This window comes from Mytilus californianus, unplaced genomic scaffold (assembly GCF_021869535.1).
Source record: "Mytilus californianus isolate M0D057914Y unplaced genomic scaffold, xbMytCali1.0.p SCAF_12, whole genome shotgun sequence".
In the NCBI taxonomy this organism is placed as follows: domain Eukaryota; kingdom Metazoa; phylum Mollusca; class Bivalvia; order Mytilida; family Mytilidae; genus Mytilus; species Mytilus californianus.
In genome coordinates, this window is record NW_026262604.1 from 30,210,550 (window position 1) to 30,231,600 (window position 21,051).

The window sequence follows — 21,051 nt, forward strand, 5'->3', positions numbered from 1 at the left end:
CAAGACAGCAGATAAGGCCAAAACACTAAAGGATCACTATTATCCAGTTGCATGTTCGTTTCCTTTCAAAAAGCACTGTACATTATGTATCCTGTAAATGACATATAATCACTCTTTTTAGATGAGTTTCCTGAAGACAAAAAGCAACAGGTAAAAATTACTGAAAAAGAAGCGTTCGTTCATGAAGGTTTACTTTTAGACCTCGGTAATTTCATTGAATTATATTGGTCATCGGTGAATAGATAGAAGAATGTGACCAAGTTAACCAGTTTTACTTGTATCATCCTGTGATTGTGATTTTTCATATGAAATAACAGCATCGCATTCCATTTGCGAGTCATCAAATCAGCATACCAATTTTTGAGTAATTGCCCATGAAATGCCAATTTTTGGTAAATTTCATAGTTACTGGCCTTTATTTCAAAAACCAAAACAGTTATTGAAGAACTTGTATAATTGTGCAAAAAATTATCGGCAAAGCAAGATCTACCGCTCATAACTTATTTAGAAAATTATGACAATCCATCGCGAAAATATTGACCCTGAAATTGTATTTTGCAATTTAAAAAGTTCTTCGTTATAATCTAAAAAATTAAAACAGATAACGAGAAATTTGGAACACTTTCAATGACCAGGACAATAAGATCTACAAATAAGCGATTTTGGCAGAAATCTGAAACTGACCCCTTTGAGTAGTTATTGCTTTTGAAAGATAATGTGTACACTTTTGCGTTAAATATAGTAGATAAACTTTTAAGTAGTAAAAATGTTTAGCAAAGTTAGATCTACGAATAAGGCAAGTTATAGGAGTTATTGCCCTTGAAAGACGGTTTCTTTTAGTCTTTTTTTACGGTTTTGCAGAAACTAAAAAAGAAAGAAAAAGAAATTGTGAAGAGCAAACACGTTTAACAAGGTAAGATTTTCATAAAAATTCACCAATAGCGAAATCTTTAATTGAACTCTTATAGGAGTTATTTCCCTTGAAGGAGGACTATTGTCAATTTTAACCATAATAGATTGAGAGAAACTTTAAATAGCAAACATGTTCAGCATTATATTGTAGAATTAACAAATCAGTCAATCATGAATTGATCCCTTATAGAAGTTATTGCTACCGAGAGATGGCTTGTACCCATTTTTGCAGAAACCATACTAAATAGAGGGACATTGTGACTGTAATTGGCAACGATGTTAAGCTAATAAGTCAACATGGCCGAAATTGTTGACTGACTCCCTATAGGGGCCATTGTCACTCAATGAACCTTTTTCCATGTGATGAGTTTTCATCACTAACTATGATAGATAGAAAGTTACAATATAGAGCACAACTTTTCAGCAAAATAAGACTTACTAATAAGTGAACATGGTTGAAATCGCCAATTTACCACTTCAAGAGGTAATTGCCTTTAAATATTTTTTTTAAAACTTTCTTGTTTTTTTTGCAGAAAGTATAAATGAAAGAGAAGCAGCAAACATGTTCAGCACGTCAACATTTCCGGAATTGACAACCGTCTCCTTATATGAATTATTGCCCATGGATGACAAGTTTTACTTTATTAAATTTGTGTCTAAAACTATAGTTAAAAGAGATAATCTTTAAAATGAAAACATTTTGAGCAAAAATTTCATCTACAAGAATTTATAGTGGCGATTTTTTATACTAATTCCTTGCCAATCACTTTGAATCTAAACAGATAGGTATAAACTGTAATGGTATATTTTAACGAGGTAAGGGATTCAGTGTCTTGTGAGCCTCTTGTCAACATAAAAATCTAGATAAAAAACCCATGATGGAATCACATGAACTCCGGGCAGAGCACGACCGAATGCGTTGATATTTAATTTCTCATGTTCTACATGCACCATATGTCATGAGTATTAACCTTCCGTCGAACGTCACAATAACGAAAAGACACAATCGGTATGTTTACAGATAACATGGCTATTCTGGTATCTTAATATAAAAAAGTCCGAAAATATGACGTATGAAATATCTCTTAAAGAATATACGTCTTTTAGTGTACTGTTCATAAACTATCAATTTACTGTTCATAAACTACAAAATTTAGGCAACACTAGTATATCAATGCTTAAGTCTCATTAATAATTCGAAACACTGAATTTTTTATCCCATCCTCAGGCATAGATGGCCTAAGCCAGATTAAAAACAACCTATTTTGGGGCTTTGGTTTTAAGGCTCGAGATCTGTTTCTTCCTTATTGATTTGGTCTTCCAACTATTTTAATTTGAGCGCCAATGAGGAATCTTAGGTAGGAGAAACGCGCGTCTGGCATACTTAATTATAAGCCTGGTATCATATTTATTCATCAAATCTGGCTTGTTTCAAAACTCACCAAGAGTCCAATCTTCTCTTGATTAACCCTGTTACTTTCCACTGGCAACCCAGGGAAATAATCTGCTGATTCAAATTAAATGTTAAATTATATAATTTTGCTATTGTTCTATAATAAGACTTATCATTGTTAATATTTTGTATTGACAATAACATTGTACATATTGACTTATATTTTTTTCTGCCTACTCTCTAACTAAATTCAGTTTCAAAAATTCTGTAGATATCAACATTTTGTGTTCTCTGCTCAGCTACATAGTATTACTTGTCCAAGTTTCGTAACATTCAATGATCTATTGATAGTTGATTTTTTACTGACTATTTGTTTCTCAAGTTTTTTAAAAAAGGAGTCAACAAAATGATTTCAGTATTTTCTTTTGTATTATTTCAAATCTACTCGCTGGTATCATGGCTGTATTATTTGCACAATTTGTGACAGTGATTTACCAGATCTTGAGTTAATAAATGCGGCAAACATGGATTAGGAACAGTTTATAAGTAAATAAAACATAAAAATAGGTTTTTTTAATTTTCAAAACTCCAGAATGAAAAAGACGATAGCTGCTGGTTTAAATAATGTATAGGTATGTCTATCAAGATAGAGATTGATTGACTGATGTTTGCTTATCGTCCAGTTGCAAATAGTGCATGCATGTTCAGAACGATAACATATTACCAATAAATAAAATAAGAAGGTCCTGTAATATAGGCCGTCTGGAATAAAGGTAGTGGAAAATAAGAGTAATATAAGGAAATAAGGGTATACTGGATAGGGACAGAATTTTGCCTTGTTTTTTAACTATGATTTTGAAAAACAAGCCAAGGGACCAAAATATAGAATTCCCCAGCCCATCAACTGGAAAAAGAATTTCAAGTTACTGATGGATGCAGTTGAGGACTATGCAAGAAAATGGGTAAAGCGCGAACCAGACGAACCAGAACTGGACACTTTGTCTGAATGGATCAAAGCTATTCGATCATGCATTCAGAAGCGCATTCAAAAACTACGATGCAATATGAGCACAAGAGTTACTAATCCTTTCAAAAATCCGGATGTTGTGGATGCTTTATCCTTTTTGCATGACAAATATGTCGTTGTTCCAGCATATAAAACCTCCAATAATATTGTCTTCATATGTAAAAACCATTATTTGCAATGTCTCACAACAGAGCTTGGAATAAATAGAACTTCTGGTAACCCTACATATTCTTTAACATCATTTACCAAGGACGAAATTTTACAAAATCACAAATCTGTCCTTATTTCTTTTGGTATCAACATCAAAGAAAACGAAGAAAATTTACCATCATTATACTGGATATCAAAACTACACAAAAATCCATATAAAGAACGATACATAGCTGGGTCATCAAAATGTTCGACTAAACATCTTTCTAAAGTACTGACTACTATTCTTTCTACAGTTAAAGATGGGCTTCAAAAATATTGTGATGAGATATATTCTACCAGTGGTGTTAACCAGATGTGGATTCTCAAAAATTCGAAAGATCTACTGCTTAATCTTCGATCACAATCTTTGCAATTTTGCAGCAACATAAAGACTTTTGATTTTTCTACGCTTTACACTACTATTCCCCATGCTCAGTTGAAAGATCGACTTCACCATCTCATTAAACAGAGCTTTTTCTATAAAAAATGTGGAATCGTAGATACAAATTTCTTGTTTTGGGTTACAATAATTCATATTTTGTGAAAAACCACACTGAATCTACCAGAAAATATACTGAAGATGATATTATCAAAATGCTGGACTTTTTGATCGACAATATATTTGTTGAGTTTGGAGGATTCATATTTCAACAGACAGTCGGTATTCCAATGGGAACTAATTTTACACCCCTACTGGCCGATTTGTTTTTGTACTCGTATGAAGCAGAATTCATTCAAAACCTTGTAAAAGACAAAAAGAAAAAGCACCTTGCGAAATTCTTTACTTTAACTTCTGATATATTGATGATGTTCTATCATTGAATAACCCATATTTCAGCCAATACTTACATCTCATATATCCCGGTGAACTTGAAATTAAGGATACTACTGATACTAGAAGGACTGCTTCATACCTTGATCTTTATCTCAATATTGACACAGATGGACGACTTCACACGAAAATCTATGATAAACGGGACGATTTCAACTTCCCAATTATCAATTTCCCATTTCTCAGCAGTAACATACCCTCTGCCCCTTCGTATGGTGTTTACATATCTCATTTGATACGTTATTCTCGTGCTTGTTCACACTATACAGACTTCATATACAGGAGTGTGCTCCTTACGCAGAAATTGCTCCAACAAAGTTATGAGGAGGACAGATTAAAAATGACACTACGTAAATTTTACGGACACCATCACGAATTGGTTGATCCATGTGTCTTTGTCCAAACTAACTAAGGACATTTTTACCACGTGTTAGATTGTGGTTTGTCATTACGTCATCTGATCTGTTAATTACCGAACGTGACTTATTCCCGATTGTGACTGTTTTGCTGAGTGTGAAACCGCATTGCTTTAAGACGTGTCACGGTACTTTTCTATCCCAAATTCATGTATTTAATTTTGATGTTATATTTGTTATTCTCTTCGGATTTTGTTAAATGTCTTAACGTCTTTTCTGTAATATTCGTGTGTTATGGTAAAGATAATTAATCACCTCCTTCATTTATGAGATTGGTTCAACGAAATTTATACGATATATTTGGTTTACAGTTTGATTCAGAAGAAACACCGACATAGCTAGATAATACAATTAATTATCTAATTACTACCACAATTTGATATTAATAGTATTGTAATTTTCATTGTTATTAATAAATGTAATGTCAGTATTACAGATCTAATCTTGAATCAATCCTAATTCTATCTTATTTTTGGGAAATATTTTTACAACTTCAAATGTGACGTCACTTTGTGTGCTTTTTTTGGAATTTTAAATGTGACGTCACTTTGTGCATTGAGGCTTTGGCTAACTCGGCTGTGTATTTTTATGTGTTGGATTAAGTTGTTTTATGTTATGTATCCGTTTTTATACGCCCGTCAATTTTTGACGGGACGTTTTATGGTATATAAATGTCCGGAGTCCGTCCGTCCGTCTGTCCGTCTGTCCATCTGTCTGTCCGGCGTAAACATGTCGCACCGTAACATCAGAACGACTTATCAAAATTTTATGAAACTTAACATAGTTGTTTCTTATGATGGTCAAACGATCTGTATACTTTTTGGTGAAAATAATATTAAAACTTTTTGAGTTACGGGACTTAGTAACTAAAACAGGTGTGTGTTTTTTTTTCACTTGTCGCGCCGTATCTCAAAAACAATTTGATGATTATTGCTTAAAACTTTACACACTTCTTAGTTATATTAATCTTAAGATCTGTATACTTTTTGGTGATGATTCAAAATTTTATTTTTGAGTTATTGAGTATTTTGTAAAAAAAGGGGGAGGGGTTTTTCACATGTCGCGCCGTATCTCAAAAACGATTTATGATTATTGCTTAAAATTTTACACACTTCTTAGTTATATTAATCTAAAGATCTGTATACTTTTTGGTTTTGATTCAAAAGTTTATTTTTGAGATATTGATTTTTTTTTTAAAAGAGGGGTTTTCACATGTCGCGCTGTATCTCAAAAACGATTTATGATTATTGCTTAAAATTATACACACTTCTTTGTTATATTAATCTAAAGATCTGTATACTTTTTGGTTTTGATTCAAAATTTTATTTTAGGGATATTGAGTTTTTTGTAAAAAAGGGGGTTTTCGCATGTCAGGCCGTATGTCAGAAACTATTTATGATTATTGAATAACAATTCACACGCAAGACGACGGGCGTATCGCGCGCATGGCGCAGCTGTTTATTATTCTGTAGTTAGTCCCCACTTCGGGTTTATCATGTATATCTATTATATAGTCATTTTATAAAATTTACTGTTTGCAAAAGTATATATTATTCTAAATAATAAGGATGTTCTTGTCCCAGGCAGAAAACCCTGGCCGTGTTAGGCGCAACTTTTTGGAAGTTTTGGTCCTCGGTGCTCTTCAGCTTTGTACTTGTTTTGGCTTTCAAACTTTTTTCATCTGAGCGTCACTCGTTAGTCTTGTGTGGACGAGACGCACGTCTGGTGTATTAAATTCTAAACCTGGTCCTTTTGTTAGCTATTATTCGTGTGTTTCTTTGTCCTATATGTTCTCCCATTTATTTGTATTGTAGTCATGTCATGTAATGTTGTCATTTTAATGTTATATTTAACATTGCCATAAAAGCGGGAGGTTTGGCATGCCACAAAACCAGGTTCAACCCATCTTTTTTTTCTTAAAATGTCCTTATCAAGTCAGGAAAATGGCCGTTGTTATATTATAGTTCGTTTCTGTGTGTGTTACATTTTAATGTTGTGTTTTTGTTGTGTCGTAGTCCTCCTCTTATATTTGATGAGTTTCCCTCGGTTTTAGTTTGTAACCCGGATTTGTTTTTGTCTCAATCGATTTATGAGTTTCGAACAGCGGTATACTACTGTTGCCTTTATTTAAATACTTGCAGGATATTTAAAAATCATTTAGAGATCTGATAACATACTTTAATTAAATCTGGGCCTCAAAATGTTAGTCCAAAATTGCCGTAAGCACTTAATTATTTTTCTTAATATCTTGATTACATTACAATGAAATCTTATTATTGTGATCATCCATGCATACCATCTCAATACATAGAAAAGGTGTGTAATATGAAACTAAGAAAGGAAATTCAAGCAATTTGACTGGACGGATAATGTTATTGTTGATATGTTGCATTACACCTAGTTTTGAGTTTCTTGTTTGGTCTAGTCGGACTTCTAAAACAAACGTACGTTAAAGGAGCAAAATAGTCTGTCTTGATTCCATAAAGTCAGAACTCCATTAAATCCGACTATGATAATAATCATGATAATATGAATACCAGGACGATAACTACAAAAAAGACATATACGAACCTACAAATTGTCCATTAGATGTTCAAACACACAAATAAAACTGCAAAAAGGCTATATCGTGGCGAGAACTATTTGAAACATTTTAACAAAAGGCAGTTTTAGATATCAAACAAAAGGTCTTTCAATTTACCAAAAGTTTAGTTTAAAGCAAAATTACTTATTTACAAATAACGTTCACCGACTAGATAAAGTGATAAAAAATAAAAATCATTTGAAACTAATAAAACATGTTTATATTTTGGAATATATTCCAATTTCATTTAAAAATGACATAATTGTTTGAACTGAAACAATATCAAATAAATCATTCATATTATCTACATAACAATGTTTTCTCCGAAAATCAGAAGTCAATATATTAAATTTATGTTTAATTGTATGCATGCAATCGGTCGAATCTTGGTTGTATATGCCAGTATGATTAGGTTCCCATTGATAATCAGTTCGACTTGGCACCCATAGAAAAACAATGTCTTTATTGCTAATATTCAAATTGATCAATACGCTTAGGTTTTCACAAATTAACGGGTTTTTATTTTTGGTATTTTGTATAGCTTGAAGACATGATAGCGAGTTAGAACATATCATAAATTTTGATTTGTCTGAAGAAGCAATAAATTACCAGGCAAGAATTATTGCCTAAGCTTATGAGGTAAAGATGGATGCAACAGGAGGTAAGCAGAGATTTGCAGCTCCGTCGACAACGACATCATCCGATGACACTCTGTCTCTATCCTTCAGTATAAGCAGTTGAACAATCAGATTTGTTGGATTTTATTTCAGCATAATGTTGCTGAATTAAGAGGTTTGTTTCAGCCTTTTTATATTTTCTGAGATCATATATAATTTTTGGTTTTTGGAAGTTCCCATGGAGGGCATTGTTAAGTCTGAGCTGGACCAACCGATTTTAAATCAAATGTAGAATCCTATCATTATGTTTTTTTTTTAACTATCTTCATAAATAGGATTGAAAACACAGTTGTAGGCGGAGTTGTCTAGAAATGCATTTAGTTTGACAGCATACTGTAGACCAACCTACAAACATTAATGAGGGAGTAAAGGTTTATCGGCCTCTACATACAGACTCTAAAACAGGTAGGTTTTAAAGGTACCAAGATATGGATGAAGACCTAGATGTTGCAACGCATCGAGAATTTTAATGTATGATTTTCTTTAAAAAAATCATTTTAGATTCATAGTTCGAATATTTTGAGACTCCATAATTCTTTTTTTGTTTGTTACTGACAAAAAGGTGCATTTTTTAAATAACCGCGTAAAACTGGTTAGACCCCTCGACAGTTTGTACCATAATCTGATTATTGATTAATGGCCAGTTTGATAATCTCTTCTTCAAACCCAATTGACAAGACTGTCAGTATAACATTAACCGAAACGGTGTTGATATCTAAACAAAGAACCGATATTGCCAAAATGAATTGAAAATGTCAACGAAAGTAGGATGACAATTTTATCCCAAAAAGGATCGAGACCTCTTCGAGTGAAAACAGGTAAAATTAAACACTTAAATTTAAAAATAGATTGTGTGTTTTAACCGCATCTGCCACACATGAATGCGGACGTTACAGTATTACCTCTATGTCAAGGTTTATTTTAATGTGTTATTGTAAATGGTTAGCTGATAACGTCTTTGAAAAGAAATGAACATCAACTTCACAAGTAGAATTGCCCTTGTTACAGGTGCTGGTAAAGGTATGTGATAATTGCTCTTAAAAACTTTTATGTTTTTATTTATAAACTTTAGTGAGATATAATAATACTAATAACTGAGTACTCTTTAACATAAAAAACAACAAAAACTTTCAGTCTGACACTATAAGGTTTTGTGATCTCAATGTTACCTGTATGTCAAGGTTTGTTTATTTATGTCAGTTGATCACATCTTTTAAAAGAAATGAACATCAACTTCAAATGTAGAACTGTCCTTGTTACAGTGTTTCATTTTATACTTTTACGAAAGACTATGTAATATAGAAATATAATAGGAGCTATTACATTGCATCTGTTCTTTATGTATATTGCCGAGATCATTAGAATGCAAATTTATACCTATCCATATACGGTATATACCCGACTTGTATAAGGCATACAGGTTACTATCTATATGGTCAATATAAAAAGGACATAAATCTAAGCAACTGTCATGGCTATCGTCCAATGGAAATCTACTAGGTTAATTTTTGCTTTTAACATAATATCACAGACAGACCACCGCACTTCAGTGTAACCACCATCGCACTTCAGCGTAGCTATCAACAAGTTAATGTCACAATGTTACCATTGCACCAGCGTGGACCATTAATATGCCCATATGCTCATATGTTCATAATAATTTGTAACATATAATGGAAATGTAGGAGTAGATTTTGTTACATTTTTTTATGCAAAGGAAATCATTGATTTTGTTTTGACCACCTATGAACCAATGTAGTCTTAATGTCTTTTACGCAAAAGAATCAATTTAACGTACATGCGAATTATATTAATTATATTTTATTATCATCAAAACATCAGTGTATTTCATCAAGATTTGAAGCAAAAATCAAAAGAAAAAGAAAGACGTTGCTATTACAATCATAATAATCATACTAATATAATTTGATCTGATATTGCGATTGCAAGTAAGCTGTGATACATGTTTTATTCTAATGTGAAGAAGTGTTTGGTAAACGGAAAAATATTTTATAATGTTTATTAAATGCAGGGTTTGCTCGAAATAGTTCAATGTATAATGTTATATCATTTCCAAAAGATTTGAGAATTTATTACAACGTTTCAATGATTTCTACAGGTATATAAGGTGAATTAAAAGATTTGAATACTGTCCATACAATACTTTTTATGTTTTAGAATTTAATTTTTGATTTGAGTCTTTTATAAAAAAAAACCAGTTATATCTGAAGGACAATTTGTCTGATTTTAAAGATATTTCACCAAGTAAGTAAAGGACCCTAATTGCAATGTTTCCTTTCTGCGTTGACGTGACGTATATCAACCAATAAACAATCAATCATGTTTTATAAAACCCAAGATACCTTCAACCGAACTGGACGTGTTCCCTTGCCTCTGAACTATATAAAGTATTGGGTATAGGTTGTACTCAAGCATCAGGGTATTTTGAAAGGGGCAAACGTTTCATTCATGAAGCACATTTTAAGAAATATGCTCATTCATTGAACAGTTGTTCGATGTTGACCGTTCGTGTATGTTTTAAGTTTGAAGTCCTAGTATAATTCGATTTTATTTTGTCAGGTTTTTATAATTCATTGATTATCTACATTTACTAATGTATTTGTGAGACAATGAAACAAAACATTTTCACTTATGATATAGCGTTGTACTGAGGCGACTTAAAGCAAATTTCGAACAATCAATCAGTTATTCAATCAATAATGTTTGTATAAACTGTGAGCATCTGTCTATGCATTAAACTGTGGGCAGTAATTCATAAACATGAATATTAACTTCGAAGAGAAAATTGCTCTTGTCGCCGGTGCCGGTAAAGGTTGATAATTTAAATACAATCATATTTTATATTATGTCAAATTCTTGCTATTTACTTCGAATCTATTATTTTTGTTGTTCATTCCGATCAGGAATGTGATTATACGTATTGTGTTACTCTTTAGCTATTATCAAAGTCATATGTTAACCTGTAGCAGTGTTTTAGGAGGGCTGACTTAAGTATAGTTTTATGGTAATCCCCGGCCTTCTTTTGACCGGCAGTACAACGCTTGCTAATGATAAGCGTCCTCTTGCTTGTTCAGGATTGATAAATTTGCAGCCGCGTCCAACGGCTCCTCTTTGTCATAGGTTTACAATTTGCCACTGCATGTTAAGCAAGCAACAATGACTGATTCATAGTTTACGTCTTTTTGCTTTAACAAGTCAGCATTTTTTTTTTTTTTTGTAATTGTTGTCGCCTATCTCAAGAATCGTGTACTGATTTCAACTATTCGAACACTTGATTTAAGCGATCCTGACCGTATGTTGACGTCTAGATTTGATCTACAAACTGACTGTCTCTGTTGTCAAAATATTCAATTGTCTTTTCGATACTCAACGTACACAATATGCATATCAACATAGAGTTTGACATTATGATAAATGCAATGCATGGCCAGCAAACCTATGGTTAAGGTGTTCAAGGCATACATGTTATAATTGTTCAAACAAGGTATAATGTGCTCAAATATAGTTCCGAGCAGCTTTGTCTCTGAGCAACACCATCTGTTCGCAGTACTCCGTTAGGGTGGAGACCATTAATATTGCATTATGCTGCAAATCTTTTCCCTTGCCAGTGATTTAAACCACGTGTTTAAAGATGGCTCCGATTATGCAAGACCATTCTCGTGCCGGCCCATTATGGTCTTGGATTTCCATCCACAATAAATAGACGGTTAAATTCATATTCAGTGAGATGTTTAAACTGATGAAGGAAAACTTTTCAGGCCTCAAAAAGATAAAAAAAAAGATAATAATTTTTAATTTATTAGTTACCATTAGTGGATTTTAATATGCAAAAACACAACATTTACGTGCCTATACCACAGATATATAGTTCACTTTCTCTTATCTGCAAAAAACAAAGTGTCAATTGATTAATCCTGTTGCTTACTTTTATTGCATAAAGTAGCAATGGCAGGAGCTATGATGGGTAACGGTTTGAGGTGAAGTAAACTTAAATAAAGTTAAAGTGTGAGCTCAAAATTAGCGTTATTTGGGAAAGCATAAATATACACATATGTTATTGTTTGCGTTTTTCGAAACCTCTGGTTCTGTCCAAAATACTGTTTTCATTAGTAAGAAAACTATTTATACACACAATAATTTGCACAGCCTTACTACAAATGGTCTTAATTTCTGAAATAATAATTTGGTAACTAATTTACCCCATGAAGAATTCCAAATATTTTTTTTGTAATAAGATAGAATATTAAGAAAACCCTCATTCTTTCATGATGCCAACTCATCGAAAATACGCAAATATCAAGCAAAACATAAACATATTGGATAATATCAGGCTTATAATTATGAACATCATGCCAGACGCGCGTTTCGTCAACATAAGACTCATCAGTGACGCTCAAAACAAAACTGTTGGACGGTCAAATCAAATACGAAAATTTCAAAAAGTTGTGCCAAATACAAAACAAATTTATCAACTTCTTCACAGTAAAAAAGTTACAGCCACAGCTTTGCACATTGAAACAGTTTATAAAGTTTAATTCTTTTCAAAATTCGGGTTTCCGTCAAAAACATAAGTGCTTTTCCTGTGTATAATTCCTTCTCAATACGAGACTTTTGAACAAATGAAAACAATACTTTTTAAATTGCATGCGTCCGCATTTATTATAGAAATAGAACGTTAAAATATAGTTTAGAAATTTATAGCACTTATTGTTGATAATCCCATACAACCTGAATAGTAAGGTGTTTGTTTTTTTATTTCATTAATGTATTCACAATTTCCCCTAGCTTTTAATTAATTGAGTTTTCCCCATGCCAAATTTTTGTTGGTATATTAACATGATGATGGACTAGATCAAATTACTAACCAACTATTTGATAAAAAATAATTTCAAAGTGAATTGAACGGTATGAAGTGCAGGAAGTTTGTTTGCATTGGCTACAACTAACCGTGCTCTTGCAATGAGTATTATTCTGACCTCCTTAGAGTTATTGCCAGAATTCTTTAAGGCGAATTAGCATGTCTCTCTGAAAACTGAGCATTAGTACTAGTACGTTTGTTTTTACCTTATTGATATGTAATATATATAAATCCTATACAGTCAGAAGGTCGTCCAACACGCCAAGCGTCTTGTTCCCGATTGGAAGACGTCAATATTACCATATTTCTTTATACGACATGTTGTATAATACGATCTCCGAAACATTGTAATTGGAGCCTTTTCAAAAGTCATGTGATTGCATTATTATAAATTTATTTATGTTAACTCTATGTATTTCCCCGTTTAATAGGTATCGGACGCTGTATCGCTCTAAAATTATCAAAGCTTGGAGCGAAAGTCTATGCTGTTAGCAGAACAGAGGCAGATCTTGACAGCTTAAAAGTGGAGGTAAGAAAAACATGTGCAAAAATAAAACTCTATACACCTTATCGCTATTTGTCCGCCATTACTGGACATCACAAAGGTTCCTGTAAAATGTTGACGTTACATAAGAAAATGACTGACGCCATCATATTATAATATAAACTTAAGACAGTATTTTTTATCGATAAATTGATGTACTAATGATAACATTCTTTTATAACGATTTACAATGTTCGAATTATATTTATAAAATTGAAAGAACATGTTATGGATGTGTATTATTAGCAATCAAAGCCGGGTTTCAAAGTTATTGTGAAACTACCTATTCTAGGGGCGCCCTGAATCCGATGTGGATACTACAAAAATCAACAGATCTGTTAGAGTACATACAATCTAAGACTCTTTCCCTTTCAATAGTTTAAAAACATTCGACTCCTCTACTCTTTAATAATAAAAAAAAAGGCCAACATGGATATAAGTTTCTTGCCTTAGGTAGGGATACATCGTACTTTGTAAAAAATCACTCTGATTCTAACAAAAAATACTCTGAAACTGAAATGATCAAAATGTTTGATTTCTTTATTGACAACATAATTGTTACGTTTGGAGGACTTGTTTTTCAACAAATAATCGGCATTCCCATGGGTACCAAATGTGTTCATCTACTTGCCAACTTGTTCTTTTATTCATAGGAGGCTGACTTCATAAAGGAGCTTCTTAGGAAGAAGAAAAAGAAGCTAGCCCTTTAACTTCACTTTCCGCTTTATAGATAATGTCCTCTTACGGAATAATTCAAAGATTAATGACTGTTGAACGCATCTATCGCATCGAACATGAAATAAAGGATACAACAGATACGGTTAGATCTGCCTCATACCTTGACTTACATCAAGAGCTTCCCAATTATGAACTTTCTATTTCTATGTAGTAAAATTCTTGCAGCGCCTTCAAATAGAGTAGCTATCGACCAGTTGATACGATATTCCAGAGCTTGCATTTCCTATCGTTGTTTCCTTGATAGAGGGATGCTGCTCACAAGGAAGCTATTAAACGAACAGTTCTAAGTGTCGGAGCTGAAATCATCTCTTCGAAAATTTTACGGACGCTATCATGAACTAGTTGACCGTTATGTGACGACAGATACATTACAATTGTCTTAACCACAATCCAGTCCTCTTTTCCTTGAAAGTGACCTACCGAATAAGACTTATTATGGGGGTTGTTAAAAGACGAGCAATACGACGTATGCTAGATGTGGAGATATGGAGCAGGATCTGATTATCCATTATCTATGTCAGGTATCTACAAAAGAACTTTTCAAATTGATATAAAAAATATTGGTTATGCGTCAATGAGATCACAACTTACAATCTTGTGATGTGTAAATTAAAGTTATTGTTCGCAAATAGAAGTAAAGTGTATATGCCATATTTAAAGATATAATTACAACAGAATTCAATGTACCAACACGTTAAAAATGTCAAGAGCTTGCCTATCATTTTTAGGATTCATCAAGTGAAATACACTGTATATAAAGTTTCATTAACGATATAAAATGTACGACCACGTTTATTATACTTAGAGCTTGTATATTTTTTAAAGGATCCATCGATTGAAACACGATGTTTAGATATTCGAAATTGGGACAACACAAGGAAAGTGATTGAAGACGTAAGACAAGTAGATCTCTTAGTAAATAATGCTGCAATTTTGAGGTTCAAAACTGTTCTTGAAACAACAGAAGAGCTCATTGACGAGTAAGTTATAGACGTGTCATTATAGAGTCTTCCATAATAAATTGCTTAAAGTTTGTTTAATATTAGAAACTTTAAAAGGGGGAGGGGGTGTGTCAATCAAAAACCAAAAATCGAAAAAAGACTACACCATTGACAAAATAATTAAAGATCGATACATAGACAAGACACTATTCAAACAATCAAAGAATGGGCAAACTTATCAATGTATGTTTTTTTTAGCTCATTAAAAGATAAAAAGTATTAGCTTTTTCCATCACTTGGCGTCCGTCGTCCTACGCAGTCATTAATTAAAACATCTCGTCCATTGAAAATGTATGGCCAAGTGTATATACAAATTTTACTTCGATGTTTCATAGCGCATCTTGTTTGTATTTGATCCATATGGACATCTTTGGCTTTACTTGTTAAACATATAACAAAAAGGACAACATTTAAGGGAGGTTATATACGACACGTATAAGAGACGGAGACAAACTCTCATTTAAAACGTTTCTTTTTGCTCGGAATTGTCAATTGCTCTCATTGTGAGTTATTGCTCCTCTTTTTTTCAATAATCTTGAAAAGGATCATATATGTAGAAAGAACTGTACAGCAAAAAAAATTACAGATATAGAGGGACATGTAGAGCAAAAATGATCATAGATATAGAAAGACGTGTACAGCAAAAACAATCAAAAATATAGAGAGGCATGTACAGCAAAAATAATCATTGATATAAAAAGACTTGTACAGCAAAAATAATTAAAAAATATAGAGAGGCATTTACAGCAAAAAATATCAATATGACAGACCTACAAATGACCGAAATGTACGAAATTGTCGATGAACTACATGTATAAGTTTCTGTCCTTTAGTGACGATTTCTTTCAACTTTTGTGAAACTATTTTTTGAAGTGATAAAAAAACCATTAATGATTAGGAAAATGAGATATCTCAGTATGTTAACATAACAGAAACAGCAATCGATTTTATATAGAAGTAATTGGCTTTAAATGATGGTTAACCCGTTTACGTTTTTGGCTCTATCTTGAAAGTATAATAGATGAAGAGAAACAAGATTATCAACATGACAAGATCTGCAAGACAATCAAAGGATGAAACTCGTTAATTGATTTCCTAGAGGTGCTTTTGTCCTTAAATTACTTTACCATGTATTAAAAAATAGCATTTTTGCGGGGCTGACTAAAATCTTGTCAAAAGTCATAATCAGTATAAAAAAATGATGGCTGCCGCTGCTGATTATGCATTGATTGTTCGATATATACTTGCCAGGTGTGCGATTCTGACCTCGACTAGCATTTAGTCTTTTGCATTTGCTTTACTCAAAAGGGGAGATGGGTATACAAGTATCAAAACCTTGACCATTCGATCTGAATCAGCACTTTTCTGTTATGTTGTTGAATGATTTGCATTATTGATAACTTTTATTCCAAATTAGCTCTAAAAGAGGGTGACTTGAGAAAATAAACATGGTCACTTTGGTCTTCTTTCGACCGGTATTAAAACCGTTGCCAACGTGTGGCGTCCGTTTGGCTGTGCGGGATGTATAAGTACGCAACCACTTCCGATAAGAATAAGGTAGATAAATCCGATGCCACGTGTTGAGAGAGTGCCACGCTCTTGCAACAATTGTATAAGGGGTCCATCGGTGGCATATTGCAAGGCAAACTTCCTGTCCCTATTCAATGTACTCTAATTTTTCAGTGGCAGTTAAACATTGTGTAAATTTCCATGACCATCATCCCGAACGAACTCTATTAAGACCTACCTAGTGTATTTATCATTAACTTGTCTTCGTCCTCAACATGAGTAAAATATATGCCACTGAATGTTAAGCAAACATCATTCATTCAAATTTGAAAATGGAATGTTTTGCAAACAACTAACTAGTAACCATTTCTGTGTAGCAACATTCCAGCAGCGCCTTCATACGGAGTATTTATCTCCTAATTGATACAATATTCACGGGCTTGTAGTTCCTATCATGATTTCCTTGAGGGTTGCTGCTCACAAGAAAGCTATTGAACCAAGAGTTCCAAGTGATGAAATTGAAATCATCCTTTTGTAAATTTTACGGACGTCATCACGAGTTGGTTTTCCGTTGTGGAATATCCGTTTCACAGATGATAGCGAATATGTTCCAAATGTCGTAACTAAAATCCTGTCCCATTTTTCCCGGAATGTGACCTACCGAATTAGACTTTTTATCAGGTTTGTACTAGCATGAGCAACACGACGGGTGCAACATGTGGAGAAGGATCTACTTACCCTTCCATAGCAATTGAGATCATCCCCAATTTTTGGCGGTGTTCGTGTGCTCAGTCTTTGGTTTTATATGTTGTGATTTATGTACTATTGTTTGACTGTTGTTTTTTTTTCTTTTTTAGCCATGGCGTTGTCAGTTTATTTTCGACTTATGAGTTTGAATGTCTCTTTGGTACTTTCGCCTCTCTTTTTTGGTAACCAAATATTTTGCGGCCGGGGATGAGGTAAGAGTAGAGGACAAAACTACATCTACTCATTAACAAGTCTTTTCCCTTTCATATTTACAGTTGAAATTATCTAAAAGAGTTGCAGCCTAAAAAGTTGATCAATAATAAAGGGGATGTAACGTTTTAAAATTACATGAACTTCAGCTAAAATGTGACATATTGTAAAGTGTAGTCATATATGTTAAAATCATTGCCTTATAAACTTTTATAAAATAGCACATTGTACACATAAGGTGTAATCTTTAAACATGCTTTATTTTTATTGTAGACATTTTGACATAAATTTTAAGGCAGCTTTGAACATATCTCAGGTATTAGATTAATAAAGTTAACTAGCTTAAACACTATTTACTTGGAAATTTGCTCTTTTTTCTGATGTTGTACTATAAGACCACTGTCCCATGTTATGGGAAGGACTCGGCGCCCGCTAACATGTTTAACCCCGCCATATTCTGTACGTACACGTCTGAAGTCAAGAGACTATCGGTGAGTGGTTGTCGATTGTTGCTGTATATCATATCTATTTTTTGTTTATTGTTGTGTACATACCGTTAGTTTTCTCGTTCGAATTAATTTCCATTTGTTTTGTCGGGGACTTTTACAACCTGCTATGTGTTTTTTTTCATTGTTGAAGGCCGTACGGTGACCTATATTTGCCGACGTTTTCGTCATTTGGTCTATGGTAAATTTTTATCTTATTGGCAATCATACCACATCTTCTTATCTTTATATAATTTGCAATTTATTACTTTCATATCTTGAACGCCCTAAACTTAACTATAAAAGTGAATCCTATATTATAAAAAATCTAATTCATTTTAAACATTTTCCAGTTAGGTACAGTGATTGCATTCAGCCTTATTCTGTAAAAAAGTGTAATGTTATTGTTCAATATTTTCAAAACGGTACACTTTTTTTCATTAATCATTCATGTTTTTAAACAATTTGTTCAAGAATGCACCATGCAGATTGAAATGTCTTGGTCATTACAGATCGTCGCCAAAGGAATTATTTCACGGAAAGGAAGTGGGGCAATTGTGAATATTTCAAGTATCGGCGGTATTCTAACTTATCCTGGTGATCCTGTTTATTGCACCACGAAGGCAGCTTTGGATATGCTTACAAAGTCTATGGCATTAGAGTTTGGACCTTTAAAGGTAAATTTTGGTTAATTTGGTAAATTTCTTAACAACTTGCCTTTGTACGTTATAAATATGTTGACTATATTATTTTTAGAAATAGCAATTAAAGTACAAATTCTAAAGGTTATTATTATATATAACCTCTGTGAAGATAAATTATTGCACTGATTATTATTTGTACGTTGCATTTAGTGTTGAATGTCAGTGAAGGGTCCAACATATTTATCAATTGCTACACTTGGTTGCTTTTTAAGTTTCAAGCTAGTTTTAAAACAAAAATAAATGTCTATCTCATGCCTAGTTTTCATTTGCAGCTTTGTATGAATTAAACTCTTTAAAGATACCAGACAGTTAATTCAGAACGCGCCTTTATTATCAAAACTCGCTAGGTGCGCTGGAATCAAAACAGCTGTGAGGCCAAAGATCTTAATTAGTGACATAAGTGTTCATGAAGCTCTAAATAAATATCGGTTAATGTTGGTAAATAGCTTTCTTTTTTTAAAAGATTTTACTTCTGGACATAGCTTTAATGATAATGAATTAACTTTTTTTTCTGTCAAAGCTTTGATTTTCCACGGAATTCTTATATTACCAGATTCGAGTAAACAGCTGTAATCCAGGTGTAGTATCAACACCCATGAGTGAGATGCTTTTGGTCTCTCGGGAACAAAGAGATGCTTTTACAGGAAGAATACCGATGGGAAGAATCATAGGTAGTTTACTGAATGCCCAAAATATGTTCTATAACTCTATATGTTCTGTAAAAATTTTCAATGATAATGCTCTTCATAGATACTAGGATTAAAATTTTATATGCCAGACGCATGTTTTGTCAACTCAGATGTGACGCTCGAATAAAAAACGTTTAAAAGGTCTAATAAAGTACGAAACTGAAGAGATTTGAGGACTCAAAATTCAAAAAGGTGTTGCCATATATGGTCAAAAAAAATTTTCTCTATGAATATCTGACAATATTTAGATTTCAAATGCAAGATAGCACAACAAAAGATAGCACAACAAAAAAGAGATTTGGTCAATGTACCATTTATTAATTTTAATGAAGTACGCCACTTTGGGTACTTGATGTCATCTAATTAGATTATTATCATTTTGCGCGAAGGAGAGATGTGGAATACTTGCATCTTTCGTGTACATATTAACTTTCTCCTCTGGAAATATAAAGATATAATATAGATTAGTATCATACATCTTGTTCTGGATATGTTACAAAGGCTTAACACTAGATGTAAAGCAAACAATGAGCTCAATATGTTTTTGCAAAATTGAAATATGTATCAGTAACAATTACATGTTCAAAACACATCTAGTCTTCTCTATACCTTCGTACCTTAACACCTAAGACTATTCACTAGATTATTATATAAAAAAATAACTTAAGTTTGTTGACTAGCTCGCTGCTAATATCTTTTCTGAGCTGCCACTTTTATTTCAATATACAGCAATAACAACATTACACTTATACAAAGTACTATTTGCAATCATCCTTCAAAATATCATTATTCAAAACACACAAAATATTGTTTCGTAGCCGATCAGGAAAAACAAAATTTGGAAACCTGCGTCCTTGGGTCAATGCCACGCGAAACTTACGTGTAGGACCTTACTTAAAAAAAATGCAGGTAAAAGAAATGCGAAATCTTATTAATTTGAACACAAGGAGTTATAGTCCTAGGAATACAGCTATAAAACAAAATTTTGCAATAAGTTATATAATCCAAGTCCGATTACGGTTATATAGCCATACCATTTATCTAAAATATATATTCAAAAAAAGACCATGAAAAATAGTCAAATTGAACATTTTTATTCTGATGAAAAATTTGATGTACACAGTACAAAAGAAAGACTTAAAGAAGTACTCATATAGCTACCTATTTAAGACTACAATTTTTGGCGCCAAAAATTCATACGCCTCGGAAATACCTTACCGAGAAGCCAATGAATTCCCGTCTTACTGCGTACCACGGGAATTATCTATACTTCATTTTACTCTAAATCATAATAGAATCTGGAGCGTAAATATTGACCGAAAAGGTTAACTTGTAATTCAAGAAAAAAAGTATGGCAAGGCCACTATAATGCTTTTTGCATTCGAAAATCATTAAGTTGACATATCTATCAAATGACGAAAGAAGTTCGCTTATTGAAAACATGAACAAGTGCAACGTATACATTGACGTATCTATAACGGCATAGACTTACGCAGAGTATGCTAAGAAATG

General features: G+C 32.8%; 1 protein-coding gene across 4 annotated transcripts in view; it reads left to right on the forward strand.

The window, feature by feature from the left end:
* Window positions 1-8,907: 8,907 nt before the first annotated feature.
* The window catches only part of LOC127721670 (L-xylulose reductase-like), a 64,247-nt gene continuing 52,103 nt past the window's right edge, over window positions 8,908-21,051 (forward strand). For 3 of the 4 annotated variants that reach the window (XM_052228467.1, XM_052228468.1, XM_052228466.1), the window contains exons 1-6: window positions 8,908-9,053; window positions 13,344-13,441; window positions 15,020-15,174; window positions 17,935-17,977; window positions 18,659-18,823; window positions 19,404-19,521. In XM_052228467.1, the coding sequence (XP_052084427.1) occupies window positions 9,002-9,053; window positions 13,344-13,441; window positions 15,020-15,174; window positions 17,935-17,977; window positions 18,659-18,823; window positions 19,404-19,521 (631 nt within the window). In that variant the 5' untranslated portion in view covers window positions 8,908-9,001. Of the gene's footprint in view, window positions 9,054-9,201; window positions 9,215-13,343; window positions 13,442-15,019; window positions 15,175-17,934; window positions 17,978-18,658; window positions 18,824-19,403; window positions 19,522-21,051 lie in introns of those variants that run through there. The other variant, XR_007991388.1, reaches the window with a different exon arrangement.